Source organism: Hemiscyllium ocellatum, chromosome 22 (genome assembly GCF_020745735.1).
Source record: "Hemiscyllium ocellatum isolate sHemOce1 chromosome 22, sHemOce1.pat.X.cur, whole genome shotgun sequence".
NCBI classification, from domain to species: domain Eukaryota; kingdom Metazoa; phylum Chordata; class Chondrichthyes; order Orectolobiformes; family Hemiscylliidae; genus Hemiscyllium; species Hemiscyllium ocellatum.
The window spans coordinates 36638662-36662195 of record NC_083422.1 but is presented as its reverse complement, the minus strand read 5'-3'; the positions used below and the strand labels follow the sequence as shown (position 1 = coordinate 36662195).

The following is a 23534-nucleotide window of genomic DNA, read 5'->3' as shown; positions in this document are numbered from 1 at the left end:
GTTGGTTCCTAAAGTTGCCTTCTCATTGAAGAAGGTTTTGTATTTCATTCAATAATCTTGTAAATAAATTAATAAACAAAAGTAAAGGCTGAATTTTCAGATGTCCCAATAACTGTACTGCAACTGTAGAGTAGATGGAGAAAATCCATCCTTTCTGGCACTAGACAAACAGTAAGTCACAGATTTAACATCATTGGTAAGGTCATTCAGAAGGGAATTTTCACCAATCCATTATTGTCATCTGGAACACTACCTGACCAGGATAGAAGCTCTTTCCATAAACAGTTTTAGAAAGGCACTTTCGACAGGTTTTTGAAGATGAGGAAAATACAACAAGGCCACATAGACAAAGCAGACTGTCAAATACAGTCAAATATTTCAGATACAACAGGCTCAGTGGATTCTTTCTGTACTCTAAAGTTCCATGAGTCAACATTGAATCACGCTAAATTACCCTTGTGTTACAAAACTAAACAAACATTGCAACTTGGAACTGGAATACTGGCAAACATATAATAATTGGTGGGTCAGTAGTAAAATGTTAACATTGCTAATTTAAAATAATCAATTTTTCCTCAGAAAAAAGCAGGGGTACACTGCTTGACACTATGCTGCACTGGTGGTAGAGATTCTTCATTTAACTTGAGCATCAATGTGCATTACACTATTATATTTAAAGCTCAAGGCTCTTAGTCACATTAGTTTATTTTTACATACTTTATAGTCTTATTATTCTTTTCAAAACATTTTGAGAGATACCACAAAGCACCGATAATCCCTCAGGTCCATATCCCTGGTTGCATATCTTCCTTATATGCATGGATCCTGACATTTAATCACTGCTAGCAGTAAGAAAACATAGATTCTGACTGTGGTGAAATTCGATGTGGCTCAAACAAAAACAAATTTAACAAAAAAAATGACAAATCATCAGAGTTAAATAATCATAATCCCCAATCTCCATTGATTTAACTACTTACTGAGGGAACCAGCTGTTGAATGGTCCTGTGAAAATACTTTGTGTACGAATTATTTCTTGGGCAGCCACTGAGATTTACTGTGAATTTACCCAGTGGAAGAATATCACGCCGTGAGTATCTGCAACATTAATCAAAACAGCTTAATAAGTACTGCATCAGCCACCTAATTTTATTAGAGAAGATATCTTTTCTACATGCAATTATAACTTTTAACCACACAACATAATGCATAAAAATGTCTCAATTGCAAAAATGCTCTGCCTGCATTCTTACACTAATCTGCCAACTTTCTCACTGTTATTTTGCTGTTAGCACCATCTCCAGAGTTTTACCCACTCAATCCAAAGCAGGAAATACAAAACATTTCACCCTTTGTTTGTTTAACATGTGCATATTGTGATGATGCAGCTCCTTGAACAAGGTTAGGTTGTCCTTGTTCTTTTTCAGAGGGGTCGTAAAGACAGAGGTTCCATTTTGTCTGCATTTATCTACTTGAAGGCGGCTTTAATTTTAAAACCAAACGCTTGTACAATGAAAGGGGACTGGCCAGTTCTCCCAGCTCAGCTGTTCTCTGGTTGTTCTGGGTCAGCAGTGTGGCAGTTCAGAGCTGCTAGTCAGTTTAAACTGGTCCAAGAAACAGTTACATGTAAGAAGTTGTTCCATGCTGAATACCTCTGCCATCTCTGTCTCTCCTATAAGACCCTGTGTTTGATTTTACCTTGTTTGCTAAGAGGAGGAGTTTATGGGGATTGCTGCAGTAATTTGGAACAGCATCATTAAGTTAGGATAGCCTGTTGGGTTTTCGAATAGGTTAAAGTATTCTATAGTCTGTTCTGTTTTGTTTTGTATTTCATTCAATAATCTTGTAAATAAATTCTGTTTTGTTTGAAATGAAGCGGCTGCTGGGATATCACTCCACATCTGCTTAAACAACTCGCAAAGTTAGGGTCTGGGCTTCTTTCTTTCAAAGTTTTGAGGGGATCTGGCCTGGTCCATAACAATATCAACTCACTGCCCAATAGATTTTCACAAAAGGTGTCCAGAAAGCAGATTTTAATTTGAGTAGCATAGATAGTAGTTAAGAAGTGTTGGGTAGTGTCCTTGCCTTTGAGCTAGAATCTCTAGATTCAAGCTCCACTCCAGGATTTGATGGCCAAGGGAGGTGCGTTCATACACAATCAAACAGGGTGTGCATCAACTTGTAAATCTTCTTAACAAACACCAATGACAGGGTGCAAGAGCATATAATGGAAAGAAATGTACTGAAGTTAATGTTGCCACAGAAACACAAATTCCTTGGGAGGCCAGTTGGCTGAATGGCTGGTGCGGATCAGAATGATGCCAACAGTACAGTTATTAATCTCCATTCTAGCTAAGTTTGATTCGGCACCTGCATGCTTGCCTTGTCTGGGGTGGAGATCACAGCACTGTGTTCATCTGCCTTCAACAAGAGAACTCAAGAGCAACAAAAAGAAGAAGGAAGTTCTAATGACACTGAATGTTCAACATCAATCTACATAAACCCAAGATTGCAAGTGCAACAGGAACAATATGAAGTTAACAAAACAAACAATAGTGGGTCACACTAATATAAAATTAGTTGGTTGTCTTCAACTAACCATTTATTTTAAAAAGTCTAAATTAGTGGGCAAAATGTGAAATACAACTGAAGAACTGTAGATGAAAGCCCATCCCCCACCAACTACATGTAACCCAATTAGAAGCAGTGTCAGTCAGCGATGCAAATATGCTGTAAAGAACAGATTGCTTCATAACACACAACTGTGATTCTGAACACTGGAAAGAATAAGTTTGTACTTCTTTGTTACTAACAGAACAAACTATAACTTTGAAAATAAAAACTGTCACTGCTATTATTTTTTATTCATATACTGTTTATGAACAAGGCAGATTGCAGTAATTACATGAACAAAAAATACAAACACCTTAATTGAGAAACACATCTCCCCATGATTACAAAACCTCAATTCCTTTGCTCAACATAACAGGTACAGCTACTCAAAAGAAGGTTATAATTTCATCAGAATTTGAAATTGAATACATTCTTTGGAGTAGGGTTCTGGTCATAATGTCTTTTTAATGTTTGTAAAAAAACACTCTTTGTTGATGTCTAGTTTCAATGCAAGTACTAGATTATGCATTTATAAAATATGATGGAAATAAAGAAGATAATAATTACACTGTAGATATTAAGTGCAGTAGAAGATATTCAGCAGCTAGACTGTCTCCCAGTAACACATGTGTCAGGAATCCAAGCAACTCTGCTCTGACTGTTGACAAATCAGGCATAATGTTTGTGATAGCTGTAATAAATCAGAAAAAGACACTGAAGGGTAATATTAATTTCAGCTAAATAAGTAATTGCAAATATTTTTTAGGCAGTTACAATTTCTCAATAAAAAGAAGTTACAACAGACCAAAATCACTTGTAAATTGAGAGCTACTGTGATCTTTCCTCCGGCATTTGTAGTGGTTTGAATCTGCCGCTTCCGGTTGTCAGTTCCAGCTGTCCGCTGCAGTGGTCGGTATATTGGGTCCAGGTCGATGTGCTTATTGATTGAATCTGTGAATGAATGCCATGCCTCTAGGAATTCCCTGGCTGTTCTCTGTTTGGCTTGTCCTATAATAGTAGTGATGTCCCAGTTGAACTCATGTTGCTTGTCATCTGCGTGTGTGGCTACTAAGGATAGTTGGTTGTGTCGTTCTGTGGCTAGTTGGTGTTCATGGATGTGGATCGTTAGCTCATCGACCTGGACCCAATATGCCGAGCACTGCAGCGGACAGCTGGAACTGACAACCAGAAGCGGCAGATTCAAACCACTACAAATGCCGGAGGAAAGATGACAGAAGCGCTTCACAGGAGTTTCCCAAGCACTGAGGATGTCACCTAGACAGGGGACGAAACGTCTGCAACACAGATTCCCAGCTCGGCAAACAGAACCACAACAATGAACACCCGAGCTACAAATCTTCTCACAAACTTTGAGAGCATTCTAAAAGAATACAGTGGTTGCACCTTCGGTTTCCAGCTGATCAGAACTTGCATGTCCATCAGAAATATTTATCACACCATTATTCTTACTAGAGTAGGAGTCTGCACATGATCCACAACTAAGCCTCTGACACTCACATACACAGATACCATTTAAAAATACATTTTACAAAACACAGATAAATGGAGACTCACAATCTTTGCTTTCTTTATCTTTCAAGGTGGCAGGAAGAAAAGGATTGACATGCTGCAGTTTGTGAGTCACAATAGCATGAAGCCTTGGAACCAGTGAAGGTGGAGGACTGTGAACACGCTGCTCCTCCATAGTGTCCATACATTCGATTGGATCCAGAATTGATGAACCATCCTTTGTACTATATCAATCAGAAAAGAACAAACTCATACTATTGCTTCAGAGGTAACAAAGCTGCAAACTTCAGATTTGACTTCTTTCTACTTTCAGCATGTAAGAAGAAAAATCTGTTTTAAAAAAAGTTTCCATTTCCTGCTTTTCACTGCTTTGAACTACATCTTGACAAAATCTCAATGAAGAACGTAGCTTTAAGTTCAGACAGGAACTGAAGAATTGGAACTACCATTTCATAACCAAATCAACACAATTTGCATCAGATCATGGAGTATTTAGCAGGCCTGGTTGCATTAAACATAAGTTGTTAAAATTTTAATTCAGTCACTCTGGAAATTAACTGACAAATGGGACTAAGATATCAACATTGTATCATACTTAATTTTTAAAATTCACTCCAGGAACCCAGCTGTTGTTGGCTACCATTTATTGCCCAATCCTAGTTGCCATTGAAAATGTGGTGATGAGCTCTCTTCTTGAAATGCTGCAGTCCACATGCTGTCGGTAGACTCACAATGCCATTAGGAAGGGAATTCTAGAATTTTGACCCAACAATACTGAAGGAATAGTAATTTATTACCAAGTCAGGACAGTGAGTGGTTGGAGGGGAGCTTGCAGAAGGTGGTGTTTCCATGTGTCTGCTGTCCCTGTCCTTCTGGATGGAAGTGATTACAGGTTTGGAAGATATTGTCTAAAGAGCTTTGATGAATTTCCAGTATATCTTGTAGATGGTACATATTGCTGTTACTGAACATTGGTGGTGGTGGTAGATGTGATGCCAATCAAGAAGACTGCATTGTCCTGATGATGTCAAGCTTCTTCGTATTGTTGTATCTCGACTCATCCAGGCAAATAGGGAGTATTCCATCACACTCGTGACTCATGCCTGGTGGACAGATTCTGGGGAATCAGGTGAGCTACTTGCTCCAGTACTCCTAACCTCTGACATGCTTTTAGCCACTATATTTGTAGTGTCAGAGTCATACAGCACAGAAACAGACCCTTTAGTGCAACCAGATGATGCCTGGAAGTCTGTGGTGAGTGGTGTTCCAGAGGGCTCTGTCCTTGGGCCTCTACTGTTTGTAATTTTTATTAATGACTTGGATGAGGGGATTGAAGGATGGGTCAGCAAGGTTGCAGACGACACAAAGGTTGGACGTGTCGTTGACAGTATAGAGGGCTGTTGTAGGGTGCAGTGGGACATTGACAGGATGCAGAGATGGGCTGAGAGGTGGGAGATGGAGTTCAACCTGGATAAATGCGAGGTGATGCATTTTGGAAGGTCGAATTTGAAAGCTGAGTACAGGATTAAGGATAGAATTCATGGCAGTGTGGAGGAACAGGGGGAACTTGGTGTGCAGGTACATAGATCCCTTAAAATGGCCACCCAAGTGGAGAGGGTTGTTAAGAAAGTATATGATGTTTTAGCTTTCATTAACAGGGGGATTGAGTTTAAGAGTCGTGAGATCTTGTTGCAGCTCTATAAAACTTTGGTTAGACCGCATTTGGAATACAGTTCTGGTCGCCCTATTATAGGAAAGATGTGGATGCTTTGGAGAGGGTTCAGAGGAGGTTTACCAGGATGCTGCCTGGACTGAAGGGCTTATCTTATGACGAGAGGTTGATTGAACTCAGACTTTTTTCATTGGAGAAAAGGAGGAGGAGAGGGGACCTAACTGAGGTATACAAGATAATGAGGGGCATAGATAGAGTCGATAGCCAGAGACTATTTCTCAGGGCAGAAATGACTAACACGAGGAGTCATAGTTTTAAGCTGGTTGGAGGCAAGTATAGAGGGGATGTCAGAGGCGGGTTCTTTACACAGAGAGTTGTGAGAGCATGGAATGCGTTGCCAGCAGCAGTTGTGGAAGCAAGATCATTGGGGATATTTAAGAGACTAGTGGACATGCATATGGTCACAGAAATTTGAGGGTGCATACATGAGGATCAGTGGTCGGCACAACATTGTGGGCTGAAGGGCCTGTTCTGTGCTGTACTGTTCTTTGTTCTATAATACCAAACTAAACTCGTCTCACTTGCCTGTTCCTGGCCCATATCCATCCAGTTATATGGCCAGTCCAGTTCAATTGTCACTGGGGAATTCAATGCTGGTAATACCATTGAAAATCATGGGGAATGGTGAGATTCTCTCTTACTGGAGATGGTTATTACCGGCCATGTGTGCAGTGTGAAATGTTATTTGGCACTTTTCAGCACAAACTTGGATGTTGTCCAGGTCTTCTTGCAATTGAAAATGGACCACATCAGTAGCTGAGGAATTGTGAATGGTGCTGAACACTGTGCAATCATCGGCGAACATCCTCACTTCGAACCTTGTGATGGAGGGTCGGTAGTTGATGAAGCAATTAAAAATGGCTGGGACTAGGACATTACCTGAGGAATTCATGCAAAGGTGTCCTGGATGACTGCCCTCCAACAATCACAATCACCTTCCATTATGCCAATAAGCACTCACAACAGCAGAGAGTTTATCTCCTGATTCCCACTGACTCCAGTTTTGCTAGGGCTCCTTGATGTCAGTCATTCAAATGTAACCATGATATCAAGGGCTGCCACTCTCTCCTCACCTCTGGAATTCCGTTCTTTTGTTCATGATTGAACTACAGCTGTAGTGAGTCAGGAGTAAGAGTCCCTGGTGGAATCCAATTGGGCAACATCGAGCAGGTTATTACTGAGCAGATGCTACTTGATAGCACTGTAGATGACATCTTCCACAAGTTTACTAACGATTGAGGATTAACTGATGGGTAATAATTGGCAAGGTTTAAATTGTCCTGCTTTTTGGGGATTAGGCATACCTGGACAACCTTCTACATTGTCAGGTAGAGTTCAGTCTTGTAGCTGTACTGGAATAGTTTGGGGGAAGGGCTCAGCAAGTTCTGGAACAAATCTTCATACCTATTGCCAGAATGTAGTCTTTTGCAATATTCAGTGCCTCCAACCATTTCTTGTTATCACATGGAAAACTGAAGGCTGAAGACTGGTGTATCTGTGAATAGAGACCTTCAGAGAAGGTCTGTAGCTGAGGAATAAAAAGCTTATTCTTGACCTTCCTAAAAACAAGAAACCTCTAATTTTTGCTGCAGGACTAAATGCTTCCAGATAAAATGATATGAAAATTAAAGAATCACAGAGGCTCACTAAACAATTCTCGCACGTTGGTTGATGAGCGCAGCATTCATGTTGGTGACCTGGGTGACTTACCTCTCATCATTTATTACACCAAGTGCTGGATCCACTGATAAAATCCCATAAACCTCCAGCATGTCATTTACTTTGAAATTATCCCAGTCCTCATAGATCTATTAAAGAGAAGAATAAAACATTATTGCACAAGCAGTGTGAATCAAATAATTGTCAAACAAGAATTGGATAAATACAAGAGTCAAGAGTGGTGGAAGATGATAAACTGGACAGCATTTTCAAAGAGCTGACTCAGACGTGATGGATGAAACAGCTTCCTTCTGCGTTGCTTTACTCAACAATGTAAGGGATGCAACCACAACACGAACAAGTACTTGCTTTACTGAAAGTGGCGACAGTGGCATTTATACAAGGAAACTAGTCAGTTGTTTTCCTTAAAACAGTAGAATGGGATTGAAAAATCAGTTTACAGCAAGTGTATTTTAATTTGCTAAATCTTGAATTCATGAGAACCATTAATAATTAGAAGCTTTTGGATAAACTCCCCATTCAGTTTCTGCATATGCACTTGACAGGATATTTGGAGTAGAAGATCTCTGTAGCAATTTGGTGAGTTTCAAAAGGTCAAAGTTTAACATCTTGTCAGGCACAAAGAGCAATGGGGTTAGGGTTAGGATTCATGTATACCCATAGTATCCAAGGGAAACACATTTGACACTGTTCCCTCCCTCAGATTTCAAGGAACTTTTGAGCATGCAAGTATGTTGGAGAAAAAAAACACTAAGGACACAAAGGGATTTTACTTTCTTCTAGTTGGTCAAGACACAAAATGGAAGCTTTAGAAATTAGTGTACATGCAATTACAGTTGCCATCACAATGCTGCAATTAAATTTTAATTCAATCAACCTGACAATATTTAACTAAAATACCCAATTTATGTACAAACAATGTCATTTTTGCCTTATAACCATATAGTATCTTATAATAGATCTACAACAGTTACATACCAAAAAAGTGATGAACTTTCAATATCTATTTTGTAAGATTTGAAAATTACATCATTGAAATCTATCATTTATTGTTACGCACTGAATGCACAGACATTATGTGGTTCATCCTTAAGAAACATATTACTACCTTCACAAGACATGCAGGGCCTTTCTCCCCAGGTAATGGGAAGTTGAGATCAATTGATGTAGTGCAGTTAGGCAAATTCTGGCGTGCACCTGGTGCTTCCTTTTCAAGGCGCTTAGCATCGCCACATGCTTGTGATCCACTGTAGCCAGCACCTGGTACACAAGTGGTAAAAAAAAACAGGATCAATACCTTCCCTTTGGTTGACTTTTAGTCTTAATTAGGAACAAGTGGAGTTTCAAATTCATCATCCTATTAGCCACTCGAAGTGCAAACACAGCATTTTACAGATTCAGAACAGATCAGATTTACATCAAGTCACAGCCATACTGATTACTCACAGGTGTTTTATAACACATGGAGTTAGACTTTTTTTTAATACTTGGAGGGAGACAGATGGGTTGGAATGTAATTTCCACACTTGAAATGCATCTTGAAAAATAGTGGAACGAATAAAATCCTATCAAGTATGATCCTTTTTTGAATGTTGCTGTGTGATAGAACAGCAGTTTGGGAGCTATATCATTCATTAATAGACTCTTTGAGAAACAAGCAAGACTCCTACAATATTACCTCTGGTGTTTGCATGGTGTTAGCATGAACAAACTGCAGTGTAGAATAAACAGCAGTATCCAGCAGAATGTAGATTTAGATTGTTGCAGAGTTTCTGCAATCCTTTTTAGCGAATTCTACTAAGTATAAAATTGCTGAATATATGCCCCTACCTGCACATTGCTCCTTTAATTTGGGAGACTGCATTTCCATGTCTTCATCCTCCTCATAACTCCTTTTGTGTCGACTTGGAGTATAGGATGTAGAAGGATTGCCACGTGCTTGACTGGCACTAGCATAGGCGTATGAAGATAATTTAAGGAAAACAGAATTACCTGGTTAGATTGCTCAGTTACATTGCTTTCATTATTTCATTCTGATAAAATGCACTTCAAGAATAAGTTGAAATAATAAATGTCATCAAAAGGATATTTCTTTGACCCATTCGGACTCTCCAGGCACTGGAATGCAGTAAAACGTCTGTCTCTCCAGTGTGACACATTTTGCAGAGTTTAAGGCAACCTCTTGTTGGAGCTGGGGAGGAATATAAATTATGTAAACATACCAACAAAATTCAGTTAGCATATCCCAATTCATATCCCATATCCCAACACCAATCAATACACATAATGAAAGGTAACATACTGCAACAAATTTAAACTTAAAGAGAAGCTGCATTTCCTTATATGATATTTGCTAGGGACATAATTGAAAATGAAGAATTTCAGCTAAGCTGGCTGTTACAATTGGTTTTAATAACTCTGAAACCAATAGCCTGCTGGAGGATTATACACTTGAACACCGAGCAAGATATGGATCAAACTGAGCTATGAACCCTTGAATAACCTGCTAACACCCACCAGCTACGTTCACAGTTGAACAACAGAACACGAGGATGAAATGTGGACATGGTATTGATGCTTGGAGAACCAAATCTCAGCAAAATCTCTTCAGGAATGCAATGATAATGACACTGTGTGTGAAGGTCTTAAACCTTCCTTTTTCACAGGAGCTGTGTATCAACTGAGCCAACATAAGTATTTGCACTTACAATACCAGGGCAAGGTGGTAGTCATTTACAAACAAGAGTCAAAGTGGAAAGAGAACTTTTATAAAATAAAGAATATACAACAATACCAATGAGCAACTACTATAAAAAGACTGTGACCATCGATAATAAAAAGGATTTCTGCTTTTTTTGAAATTGTCTGTCTTCAGCATTCAGTCAATGTTACATAAAATGCTAGCTCCATCTACTGTTGTAAGATAACTATGCATCTAGCCATTTTACAGCAGGTCTCTATAATTGAGAGGATTCTTGCAGATGTTACTGCTTCAACAATCTTACATTAGCTAAAACATTGTTTCTAGGACAGCAGCTGCCTGTTTCAAGGCTAACTCATCCATTAATTGCAGTTATAAGTCAAAAACACAAAATCTGAGGAATATAGTGCTCAATATGCAATTGTCTCAGTGAATAGGATAAGTGCTTTGAAGACAACTACTTACTCCACACTCAGCAACATCTTTGTATTTTCCAAAGCGTAGAACCTATCAAAAAACAATTTAACAATTTGAAACCTCTCAATGTTAATGGAATATTAAAAACTAACTGGAAAAAAGTATATGCAGTATTATAACAATGTGGAGATGTACATGCAGTCACAGTCAGCTATAAACATGATAAACGTGTACAGATCAATGACAGGAAACAAAAACATGTTTCTAGGTTAAGTTCAAGTACAATCAAACAAGCAAGTTTCAAGTATTGTTTGGAACAACATTTTTTTGCTGGGGTGCTTTTGTGCATATCATCAAAGCTGAGTGTATTATAATTTTCAAAATACAATCCAGTACAGTACAGGAATGATGCAACTAGTGATTTCCATTTTAGATTAATTCACAAAGGAGGATTGTACTAAGATGATGCTTCAACTCATCTGGTCTCATCATCCAGAATTTCACCTCTACATTCTTGTATCTTAGCATCCAGTGATTTCTTTAAAAAGCTTTGACTATCCATTCCAGCTTGTCATCACCCTCTGCATAAAGAATTCTTTCTGAAGTCTGTCTTAAATGTATTCATCACTATCCTAAGGCCCTGCCCTTCTGCCCACACCAAGGAGCGTATCTATTGAATGCCACATTGGACACGTATTTAAAGTGTTCAAGGTCAAAGAACAATCCTACTTGAAACTAAATTGTTCTATTCTTCACAATCCAAAAGCTCCAAGAGTCAGAGAGCCAAATATTGGTGAGTAATGTTATTGCCGTGAAGTTGAAGACATGTACTACATCTTTAAGAGAGAGTGAATGCAGACAACTGTCATGTGACTGAGAGCAATCTCAGCCTGCCCTGGAAAACTGGAAGTATGTAACATTTGGATTGAAACAATATCTGAGCTGGGGTGCTAGGTTTTCACAGAAGTTCAAACTTAATCAGTTTAAATTATGCAGCAAGATACTAAAGCCCAATTGAATTTGATTTTTACTGTTTTGACACCATTGAACCAATGAGATGATCTGATGCTTGGGGCATAAAAAGCAAACATTTTGGACAGTTAGTCAGAGAAAGAGCACCATCTGCCATTCAAATGACTGCTATTCACCACACTCTCTCCAAAAGGTACCTTTTTCGTATGAAACATCTTTACAGCAGAAGACTGAAAATGACCCAGGGAGATTTACAAATAAAGGAAGATCAACATTGTCTAGCTCTGAAACTTGAATTGCTGTAAACTTAATAGGGGCTTTATTGGATCAGTTTATTGTTATAGACAGTGGGAGATTGATAACAAATCTTTAAGAGAAAGGAGGCTTAGAGTTGTAAATAGTTGCTGTTTAATGTTCACTTTTAGAATTAAAGAATTTTTGTTTCCCCATAAATAGTGTAATTTGGTAGTTCTCTGTCACTCATATTACGAGATGAGGTGAGCTTTTCTGTGTGTTTGGTTTAATTAGCAGGAGGGATTACCGCTGTGTTGCGACAGTATCAAGTACTACAAACTTTGGCCCAATTCAGCACATCTATGCATGGATGTTTTTGATGATTACCTGGGAGGGAGGGAAGGAAACATTCAATTCAGAACTGATGGGCTAAAGATAGCCACTGATGCAAACTCACACAGTTAGAAGATGTATTGAAGTCTGAATCCCCTTTAAGTTTTAAAATAAATGATCAAATTTAAGAAATTCAGACTTGCGATTGCCAGTTTATCACTGTATAATAACAACATTCTGGGGACTGGTTGGGTGGGGGTGGTAGTGTTGTATTGGTGGCAGCTATTCACCGGATTGGATTCAGACTTTTAGAGCTTATCGTTATTCCAGATGATCGTTGCCTGAATTGGTACCTTCACTGACCTGACTTTCCAAATTGAGGTGTTCCCAGCAAACCCAGCTCCTGTGAGCTATTACATTGATACTCTATTGCTGTGAAAAATTGGAAGTGGTTTGGCTTTAAACATCATTGTTGAACATATTAATACTCCCCACAAAAAAACCAAATAAATAATCAAATTCAAATTGGAAATATTATCCTTGAACTTTGAATTCACATTTAATGGTTTTGTAAAAATCTTTGTCTTAATATGTTCTACTCAACTTCTTGCTCAAGACAGCATGACACATCAAGATCAAACATTTGCACCACATAAGTAAGCCAGAAGACTTCCTTCCCATAAAGGAAACCTTCTTTCAACTGAAAGGACAGAAGAAGAAAAATACTTGAAACATTCAAGTTTTTTACTGTCACATCCCAAATAGCAAGGAGTGGAAAGTCTAATATAGTTGGTGAAAAATGTATGTGGAGCAGAAATTGAAATTTGTGGGAGGAAAGTTGCTGACTAGCTAAGTTATATCCCACTACATAATTAGTCTCAGAATTGCTAATGTAGCAGGGGACAATGGAGAGCAGCTCAGCAAAACAAACAGAAAAGGCCCCTTTGCTGCATTCTGTGCGATGATTTCCATTCAATATATCAACTTGTCCGAGGTCAAAAGGAAACTGTTAATTTCGTTGGTCTAGCAGAAATTATTCAAAATTTTAAGACTGTACATAATACATTAATATCAAAAATCATTGAATGCTCAGTCAAAATTTATAGATACAGAACTGGATGTGATAAATTTGCTGATCAGCAAACTGTTGCACTGCAATGTCATCTCTGTTGCATACACTGAACACACGTCCTACAAAAGCAACAGCAAACAAACTGTCAGAGGTACTAACTCTGGTTATCAGTCTTTCAAATAACAAACTCTCAGTCACTTCACAGACCACTGAGAAAAGATGAAGAGACCCAAATGACAAGCAAAACTATAACCAAAAATGTATATACAAATTCTATAAAATACGATATTGGTCAAGTCTAATATGTATCTAAAGCTTTGGATGAGAATTGAAACTCAGGTTAAAGCTAAAGGGAACAGAGATGCTTTGTGCACTTTAGACCATTTTTCAAAAACGAGATTCCAAAGATTATGGAAAGTACAAAGTTTTAGTGCGATGCAGCATTTACATTAATTCTATACTTAAAAGTCTACATAGGCCAGTCCTGCTCAGGTGCACTGCACTAGGATAAAACAGACATCATAAAAAAAAGAAATTAATGGCTAGTGATATCAAAGAGTACCAATTTTTCCTCTAGTAAGGAAACAATCTCTTCAACGAATTCTCAAATTCCTCCTGAAGGTAAAGCATCCCTTCATTTACTTTTGACCACGTGTGACCACAAGGTAAACAGTTTGGAAGTATGTCTTCAAAAGCCTTGTAGGGTTCGAACTGATAAAGTATGTCAACATTTTGTTTTAAAATAAAACTTGCACAATCACAATGTTTATTATTACACAGAAGTCAAAGGAATGCAAAATTTCCAAGATGGGCAAAGGCAGGCAGATGCTTTAAGCCTTAGGGAGCCAAGAACAATATCTGAGCACAATGGAAATGAAAAATTCCAAATTATCATCACAATATTTTGCAATATGCTTTTAGCTGCAAGTATCAGGACATGCATGAAAAACATGCCAGAGCAACTCTTCTACTTCCAAGTTAGAAAATTACACAAAACTTTTAATGTGAAACTAATAAAGTTCTTGTGAAATCTCAGTAAGTGAAGGCTGAGAAAGTTGACTCAATTGGGAGTGGAGACATGGCCTGGTTTAATGGTCATCATTGATTATATCACATTTAAAAGCTGTTTCGATGTACCATATCACATATAAAATACTTACTCTAGATTTGGCAGACGTCTCCACAGTTTCATAAATTCCCATATAAAATTCTGGATCAAACATATCCTGTATCACACAGCGGAATTTGACCAAGCTGTTTGGCTTCAAGTAATGCAGTGGAACATCATTCAAGGAGGGCACCTGTGGGAGAAGTTTTACTTCAATCAAGTCCTTCAAAGGGAATCAAAGCATTTCTCATTCACTAATTTTTATGCAAATCATTTAGCTTTGGAGTAAAAAGTTACTCAATAGAAAATAGGTAGGGAACACAGCTCTCTCTGTATACACGTTCTACTCCACTGTACCTTAAGTTTAATCAGCACAAAACCAACCTTGCTGTCAACTATGTAACACCAAAATTTTAAGGCAAAATGCATTCAATTGATTCTAATGCAAACAATGTGGATATAAAGTGGTCTGAAATTCCCTTTGTTTTAATGTTCTTATTCCAGTTACCTAAATGTGATTCGGTTGATTTCACTGGAAGGTTTCACTTCAGGTATAAACAGTCCTGTTTGGATTACATCTGCAGAATTGAGTACAGCTCTATGTACCTCACCATTGGAAGGATATATTGCCAGGCAACGAGTGAAGTGTTTCCTTGAACAGAAAGATACTTGGACTCCAAAGGTTAAACAATGAAGTGAGATTTCAAAAGCTAGTGTTAACGCCCTAGAATTCAGAAGATTGGTTGATCATTTTGAGAATGTGTATAAGCAGACAGAGAAAGAGTTAAGTTATGAATTTTGTGAAACAGGAGGTTCTGCTGAGCATGACTCAACTTACACTTAACAATGGGGTGCTGGAGGCAAGGGTAATGGGTTAAGGTCGAAAAGCATTCATTATGTCAAGCCATTTAACAATATTGCAAGCATTCAGTATGTGAAGTCAGTTTAACAAGGTGAAAAATATTCATTAAGCAAAACCAGCTATTCATTGTGTGACAGCAGATGGCTTAATCTTTACTATTGACACTCGCTAATTGTAACGGTCACCCAATCAATATGTATGTTGCCTTATCTGGATGCCCCTCCCTGTAAAATGACTAGATAGTTCATTGAGAAACTGCTTTTCCAGAGAAGACCATGAACTCATGTCTCTGTGCACATGGGCTTCGTTCTCCCTTCCTCCAGGGTCCAGAATAAAGATGAAGGAGGCAAAACCATACTGTATCTCTGTGCATTTTGCTTCGACTGAAGAGGAAAACGGGACAACAAATTGATCAAATTTTTTAGGCTATTAAGTGGAACAGTTCAGGTAGGCAGAGAGAAACTCGTTCTGCTGGTTGGGGAATCTAGGAGGCATAGCCAGATATTTCAGGAGTGAAGTTTGGAAGCACTTAAACACAAAAAAAGGGTGGTGGAAATGCTTGCTGGTTAGGTCAGCATTTATCACCAGTCCTGAAGAAGGTATTTGTGAGAAACCTTCTTGAATGGCTGCAGTCCCTTAGGCGCAGATGCATCCTCAGTGCTGGTGGCAAAGGATTTCCATGATTTTGAACCAATATGTTTCCAAGTCAGAATGGTGTGTGGCTTGGAAGAAATGTGCAGAAATGTTTGTATGTATTAACTGCCTTTATTCTTCTAGGTCGTCATACATTTGGAATGCACTGTTTAAGGAGCAGTTTCTGCAGTGCACTTGTGGATGGTACACAGCACTTCCACCATTTACCAGCAGAGAATGAGATGAAGGCATAAGGTTGTGGAGGTCGTACTAAAGTTAACAATAGGATATGATACGAAGGAACATGGGGCAAAAGCAGGTTTTTGAAGTTCAGTTACAGATGAACCAATGGTCTCACTGAATAGCAGAGCAGGGGTGAAGACAAACCTTAACAAGTACAGGAGAACTTAACAAGTACTTTGCGTCAGTTTTCACAGTGGAAGACATGAGTAATATCCCAACAATTAAAGGGAGTCAGGGGGGTGAGTTGAGTATGGTTGCCGTTACAAAAAAGAAAGTGCTAGAAAAGCTAAAAGGTCTTAAAATTGATAAATCTCCTGGCCCCGATGGGATACATTCTAGAGTTCTGAGAGAGGTGGCTGAGGAAATAGCGGAGGCATTGGTTGAGATCTTTCAAGAGTCACTGGAGTCAGGAAAAATCCCAGATGATTGGAAGATCGCTGTTGTAACCCCCTTGTTCAAGAAAGGATCAAGACAAAAGATGGAAAATTGTAGGCCAATTAGCCTAACCTCAGTTGTTGGTAAAATTCTAGAATCCATCATTAAGGATGAAGTTTCTAAATTCTTGGAAGATCAGAGTCTGATTAGAACAAGTCAACATGGATTTTGCCGATGATACGAAGTTAGGTGGACAGGCAGGTAGTACTGAGGAAGTGGGAAGGCTGTAGAAGGATCTAGACAGTTTGGAAGAGTGGTCCAGGAAAAGGCTAATGGAATTCAACATGAGCAAATGCGAGGTCTTGCACTTTGGAAAAAAGAATAAAAGCATAGACTACTTTCTAAACGGTGAGAAAATTCGTAAAGCCAAAGTACAAAGGGATCTGGGAGTGCTAGTCGAGGATTCTCTAAAGGTTAACATGCAGGTTGAGTCCGTGATTAAGAAAGCGAATGCAATGTTGTCACTTATCTCAAGAGGGTTGGAATATAAAAGCACCGTTGTGCTACTGAGACTTTATAAAGCTCTGATTAGGCCCCATATGGGTTTGGTCCCCACACCTCAGGAAGGACATACTGGCACTGGAACGTGTCCAGCGGAGATTCACACGGATGATCCCTGGAATGGTTGGTCAAACATACAAGGAACGGCTGAGGATCCTGAGATTGTATTCAGTGGAGTTTAGAAGATTAAGGGGAGACTTAATAGAAACTTCCAAGATGATACATGGAAAGGGTGGACGCTAGAAAATTTTTTCCGAAGGGCGAGGAGACTAGGACCTGTGGACACAGCCTTAGAATTAGAGGGGGTCAATTCAGAACAGAAATGTGGAGACATTTCTTCAGCCAGAGTGTGGTGGGCCTGTGGAATTCATTGCCACAGAGTGCAGTGGAGGCCGGGATGCTGAATGTCTTCAAGGCAGAGATTGATAGATCCTTGATGTCTCAAGGAATTAAGGGCTACGGGGAGAATGCGGGTAAGTGGTGTTGAAATGCTCATCAGCCATGATTGAATGGCGGAGTGGACTCGATGGGCCAAATGGCCTTACTTCCACTCCTATGTCTTATGGTCTTATGGACAAAGTGATCTACTAAACTATGGTCCTAAATAGCCTCTACCAAAAAGATAAAACCACTTTGTCCCAATGTAAACTATCAGAAAATTACATCAACAATAAACAGAAATTAAAAGAGGTTTAAATATATTGTTTCAAAACACATTTCAGGGATTCACACCATTGTATTATGAAAATGTTAGATGTAGAAAACATTTGGGACGGCATGGTGGCTCAGTGGTGCACACTGCTACCTCAATTCCCGCCTTGGGCAACTGTCTGTATGGAGTTTGCACGTTCTCCCCGTGTCTGCGTGGGTTTCCACCGGGTGCTCCGGTTTCCTCCCACAATCCAAAGATGTGCAGGTTTGGTGAAATAGCCATGCTAAATTGCCCATAGTGTTAGGTGCAAATAGGGGAATGGGTCTGGGTGGGTTGCTCTTCAGAGGGTTCGTGTAGACTTGGGCTGAAGGGCCTGTAGGGAATCTAATTTTAAAAAAATTTATTCACATGATCAATGAAAACTAACAGTCTACAGAAGAACCTCGATTATCTGAAGGACACGGGTGGGCAGTATTTCATTCGGTTAATCGAATTCCAGATAATCGATTGCCAGATTACATAGTTTAGCCGAGCATCAGGACCTTGCGATCTTGCCGGATAATCCAATATTCAGATAATCGAATGCCCGATAATCGAGGTTTCTCTGTATATTATATGTTACCAATAATAATAGTAACAACACTAACTGTTGAGTAAACTGCACACCAACTTGTGGCCAACAAACATGAAAATCAGGAAGCTGTTTTACTTCTCCAGAAGCTGCATCATGCCAGTAGTGCAGAGAGAAATTAATCAGTCAATTACATAGAGTGTGGAAAGTAGGGAGACAGCAGGATATATTCACACTAAACGTGTCAGAAAATGTTAGAGCTTGTCTATGTGGGTGGCACGGTGGCACAGTGGTTAGCACTGCTGCCTCACAGTGCCAGAGACCCGGGTTCTCCCCGTGTCTTCATGGGTGCTCCGGTTTCCTCCCACAGTCCAAAGATGTGCGGGTCAGGTGAATTGGCCATGCTAAATTGCCCGTAGTGTTAGGCAAGGGGTAAGTGTAGGGGTATGGGTGGGTTGCGCTTCGGCGGGTCGGTGTGGACTTGTTGGGCCGAAGGGCCTGTTTCCACACTGTAAGTAATCTAATCTAAACTATTCAGAGTGAATATTTAGTGTGGGAAGTTTAAATTACTATTAAACAATCTCTCTGATACTTAGAATTAATTGATAGGTTTTAATTATAGTTGGCAACTTTAGAAAAAAAACATGTTTATTTCAAATATCTTAAAATTGATATCTCTCGTCCTTAATCCCATCTTTGTCTCCTTTTGATTTCACTTTCTATATGTGATATAGGGGTATTTAAGTAAATATTCTAACTAACTCTTCCTGCTTCAGATGTTACATGAATCAGTTAGGATTCTTCAATCTGATCTGTTAGGACAACACACCATTGTGGCCCTGGTCACACAGGCCCCAGGTCCCCGAAGATGGTATTGTGAAGTGGATTTCTAATCACAGCAACCTCCAGTGAAGAAGTCTTGCAAGCGAAAGGTATTTTGTAAGTGACCACAAATTCCCAGCCATTATTTGAATTGCGCAAGAAAATATTCAAATGAATGTTAACCCTTCTCTAATTTTTGATATTCAGTAGCTTGAATAAAGTTGGTAATTCGAAATTGGTAAAATAGTCAAAGCTTCAGGGAACAGAGGAGAGAGTTTTCAAATCTGAGGTAAGCAATTCAGGAAGGAAAACAAATGCCAACAACATCTAAAGTGTTTTAACCTAAAAATTGGAGTCTAAATCACAAGTGACACTCCAGCAAAGACCAAAAGGAAAGCACTTATGGGTTTCCTTTTGTCACAAAATCATAGATTTTGTCCTGAAAGAAAATTATTAAACAGTGAAATACATCAGTGGCCTAACTCTCTCTGGTTACTGTAATTAATTATGTTAGCAATGGAGTACTTGAAGCATTATGTTTTTTAAAAAAATCACAGGTTTTCCAAATTGGCACCAATAATGAGTTGGGCCACCTGCATCATTTTTCTAATCCTGACTTATTTTATATTCATTTGCTCCTTCAGTTGTGTCACTATGGCACAAAACCCAATGTTTTGAGGCAAAACTAGAAATTTTGATAAACATTTGATAAAACAAGTGAACAACTGTTAACAATAAGTGCCAAAAATTTTAAAAAGTTTTAATTGCACACAATTACAAACAAAGTCCCATTTATACTGCCATTGTGTTTAAACCATATTTATATAATCAAAACCATAATTTATATAATCACCTACCCAACTTGATGCAGTCGTTTCTTTCAACTTTTCTCTGAAATATTCAATCACTTTCTTCTCCCACTCACCACTGGCACCATTCTGAACTGCAACAGTAAAAGTTTCAATCAAACTCCAGGTTTGAAAACATTTCCACACCCACAGTTTGATTTTCATAGGTAATGGGATTGGTGAGGTCGGTCAAAGCTGCTAGAACATGACTTATATAACACCCAGATATAAAAATATCCAATGGTCCTTCAGAAACATCACCAAGCAAAAAAAAAAGAAACCTCTCCAAACCAGGAGCTTTTTTAAGGGCTTACTAAACATATATTTTAAGTAAAAAGTTGAAAGTAATTGAGGTTCAGAGAGTGTGGACCTAGACAGCATAAAGCTTAGCCACAATAGGGTTTAGAAGAATGGACGGTTTAGGGAGGAGACAATTGGTAGATTTAGAAGGGAGAAGGGAAAACCACAAAGATATTAAAACTCAAAGATGGAAATGTTACATGGGAAGGAACGTGGGACTGAAGGGTTATGTCAAGCAGCAAAACAGGAACAGAGAATTAGTCAGTTCAAGTGTGTAATATGATTTGCATAGCAGAGATTTTCTGACCTTACACCATGGAGAGTGGGGGGTCATCCATGAGAGCACTGAGTGATCAAGCCATGAAGTGTCAAGACATGATCAAGAGTTTCAACAGCATACAAGCTGAAGTAGAGGTGGAGACAGGAGATGGTAAAGAAAGTAAAGACCTTTTTGATGGAATGACTTTGGTGATTTGAAGCACATCTAGGGTTCAAATAAAACTCAAAAGTTGCAAACAGCAGTTCAAACCGACAATGCTTAAATCAACCCCCAAAACCTTTGAAATGATTATCCTGGAGTGTAATAAGTTACGAAGGAATAGTTCTTGTGCTGATTTTGAAGAATTCTTAACAGGTAATAGCTAAACTTTCACAACTCAAGATTTCAGGAAGGCAGGACTCTCATTCCCCAACAGACCCTTGAATAATGCTCCTCATAACTACTTTCCAGACTCTGCAAAGGTGCACTAGACCAAACAAATGTACAGATGGAGATAACATTGTCACTTCTATTGAATTATTTGTCCCACGTGGACAAACAACTGTTTCCCAATCACTGGATACTGACAGTCTATATGAAATATAATAAACGTGAACACACTAAAGCATCAGTGATAAATTCCAGAACAGTATAAACCAAGAATGCGACACTAAACTACACAAGTCAGTATTATAGCAGGTGACCAAAATCTTAGGGAGACAAGTTGTTGGACAGATGCCAACGGCACAGCAACTAATACTCCTGAACAAGTAAGACACTCGAATTAATTTAGCCTGGATACCTGATGAATGAACAGGATTCGGTGTAAGAAATGAAATGGATAAAGGTATTTCAATTATCTCAACTTTATGGAAGTTAGAATGTATGGAGATGACCAGGATTGGGTTGGAACTGTCACGACCGGAAGTATAATCACAGATGTACCGTACGGAAACAGGCCCTTTGGTCCATGCCGATCAGATATCCCAACCCAATCTAGTCCCACTTGCCCATACCTGGACCATATCTTTCTAAACCATTCCTATTCATATACTCATCCAGATGTCTTTTAAAATGTTTCAATTGTACCAGCCTCCACCACTTCCTCTGGCAGCTCATTCCATAACCGTACAATTCTCTGCATGAAAAAGTTGCCCCTTAGGTCTCTTTTACATCTTTCCCCTCTCACCCTAAACCTATGCCCTCTAGTTCTGGACTCCCCAACCCCAGGGAAAATACTTTGCCTATTTATCCTATCCATGCCCTTCATGATTTTATAAACCTCTATAAGGTCACCCCTCAGCCTCCGACACACCAGGGACAATAGCCCCAGCCTATTCAGCCTGTCCCTATAGCTCAAATCCTCCAATGCTGACAACATCCTGGTAGATATTTTCTGAACCCTTTCAAGTTTCACAACATCCTTCCGATGGGAAGGAGACCAGAATTGTATGCAACATTCCAACAGTGGCCTAAGCAATGTCCTGTACAGCTGCAACATGACCTCTGAACACCTGTACTCAACACTCTGACCAATAAAGGAAAGCATACCAAACGCCTTCTTCACTAACCTATCTACCTGTGACTCCACTTTCAGGGATCTATGAACCTGCACTCCAAGGTCTCTTTGTTCAACAACACTCCCTGAGACCTTACCATTAAGTATACAAGTCCTGCTAACATTTGCTTTCCCAAAATACAACACCTCACATTTACTTGAATGAAACTCCATCTGCCACTCCTCAGTCCATTGGCCCATCTGATCAAGATCCAGTTGAAATCTGAGGTAACTTTCTTCGCTTCAATTCAATGTCATCTGCAAACTTACTAACTATACCTCCTATGTTCACATCCAAATCATTGATATAAAGGACAAAAAATAGTGGACCCAGCACTGATCCTTGTGGCACACCACTGGTCACATTCTGAAAAACAACTTTCTACCACCTTCTGTTTTCTACCTTCAAGCCAGTTATGTATCCAAATGGCTAATTCTTCCTGTATCCCATGAGATCTAACCTTGCAAACCAGTATCCTGTCTATATCTGACATATACTTCCTTCTTTTCTAAACCAAACCCTCAATTTCTTTAGTCATCCTGCATTCGCTACACCTACCAGCCTTTCCTTTCACCCTAATAGGAATATACTATCTCTGGACTCTCATTATCTCATTCCTGAAGACGTCCCATTTTCCAGCTGTCGCTTTACTTGTGAACATCCAACCCCAATCAGCTTTTGAAAGTTCTTGCTTAATACCATCAAAATTAGCCTTTGTCCAATTTAGAACTTCAACTTTCAGATTTGGTCTATCCTTTTCCATCACTATTTTAAAACTAATAGAATTATGGTCGCTGGCCCCAAAATGCTCCCCCACTGACACCTCAGTCACCTGCTCTTATTTCCCAAGAGTAGGTCGTCAAGTTTTGCACCTTCTCTAGTAGGTACATCAGACACTTAAATTCCTCTTCATCTAACCATTAACACTATGGCAGTCCCAGTTTCTGTTTGGAAAGTTAAAACCCCCTACCATAACCACCCTATTATTCTTACAGATAATGGAGATCTCCTTACAAATTTGTTTCTCAATTTTCCACTGACTATTAGGAGATCTATATAAGCATAATGGTATGTTGCCTCCCTGGTGCCAGGATCAAGGATGTCTCAGAGAGGGTGCAGAATGTTCTCAAAGGGGAGAGAGACCAGAAGGAGGTTATTGTACACATTGAAACCAATAACATAGGAAGGGAAAAGGATGAGATTCTGAAGGGAGAATATAGGAAGTTAGGCAGGAATTTAAAAAGGAGGTCCTTGAGGTTAGGAATATCTGGATTACTCCCGGTGCTATGAGCTACTGAGGGTACGAATAGGAAGATAGAGCAGATGAATGTGTGTGTGAGGAGCTGGCGTGTGGGAGAATGATTCATATTTTTAGATCATTGGAATCTCTTTCGGGGCAAACGTAATCGTACAAGAAGGATGGATTGCACTAGAATTCGAAGGAGACTAATATACTG

At 39.1% G+C, this 23534-nt stretch overlaps 1 protein-coding gene across 1 annotated transcript in view; it reads right to left on the bottom strand.

The window, feature by feature from the left end:
• The window catches only part of mcmbp (minichromosome maintenance complex binding protein), a 36851-nt gene that overhangs the window by 11290 nt on the left and 2027 nt on the right, over positions 1-23534 (bottom strand). Inside the window, exons 2-11 of the mRNA XM_060842075.1 lie at positions 19969-20054; positions 14445-14585; positions 10722-10763; positions 9645-9746; positions 9386-9515; positions 8664-8815; positions 7586-7683; positions 4189-4367; positions 3181-3304; positions 981-1098 (exon numbers count right to left, since the gene is read on the bottom strand). Of these exons, the coding sequence (XP_060698058.1) occupies positions 981-1098; positions 3181-3304; positions 4189-4367; positions 7586-7683; positions 8664-8815; positions 9386-9515; positions 9645-9746; positions 10722-10763; positions 14445-14585; positions 19969-20054 (1172 nt within the window). The remainder of the gene's footprint in view (positions 1-980; positions 1099-3180; positions 3305-4188; positions 4368-7585; positions 7684-8663; positions 8816-9385; positions 9516-9644; positions 9747-10721; positions 10764-14444; positions 14586-19968; positions 20055-23534) is intronic.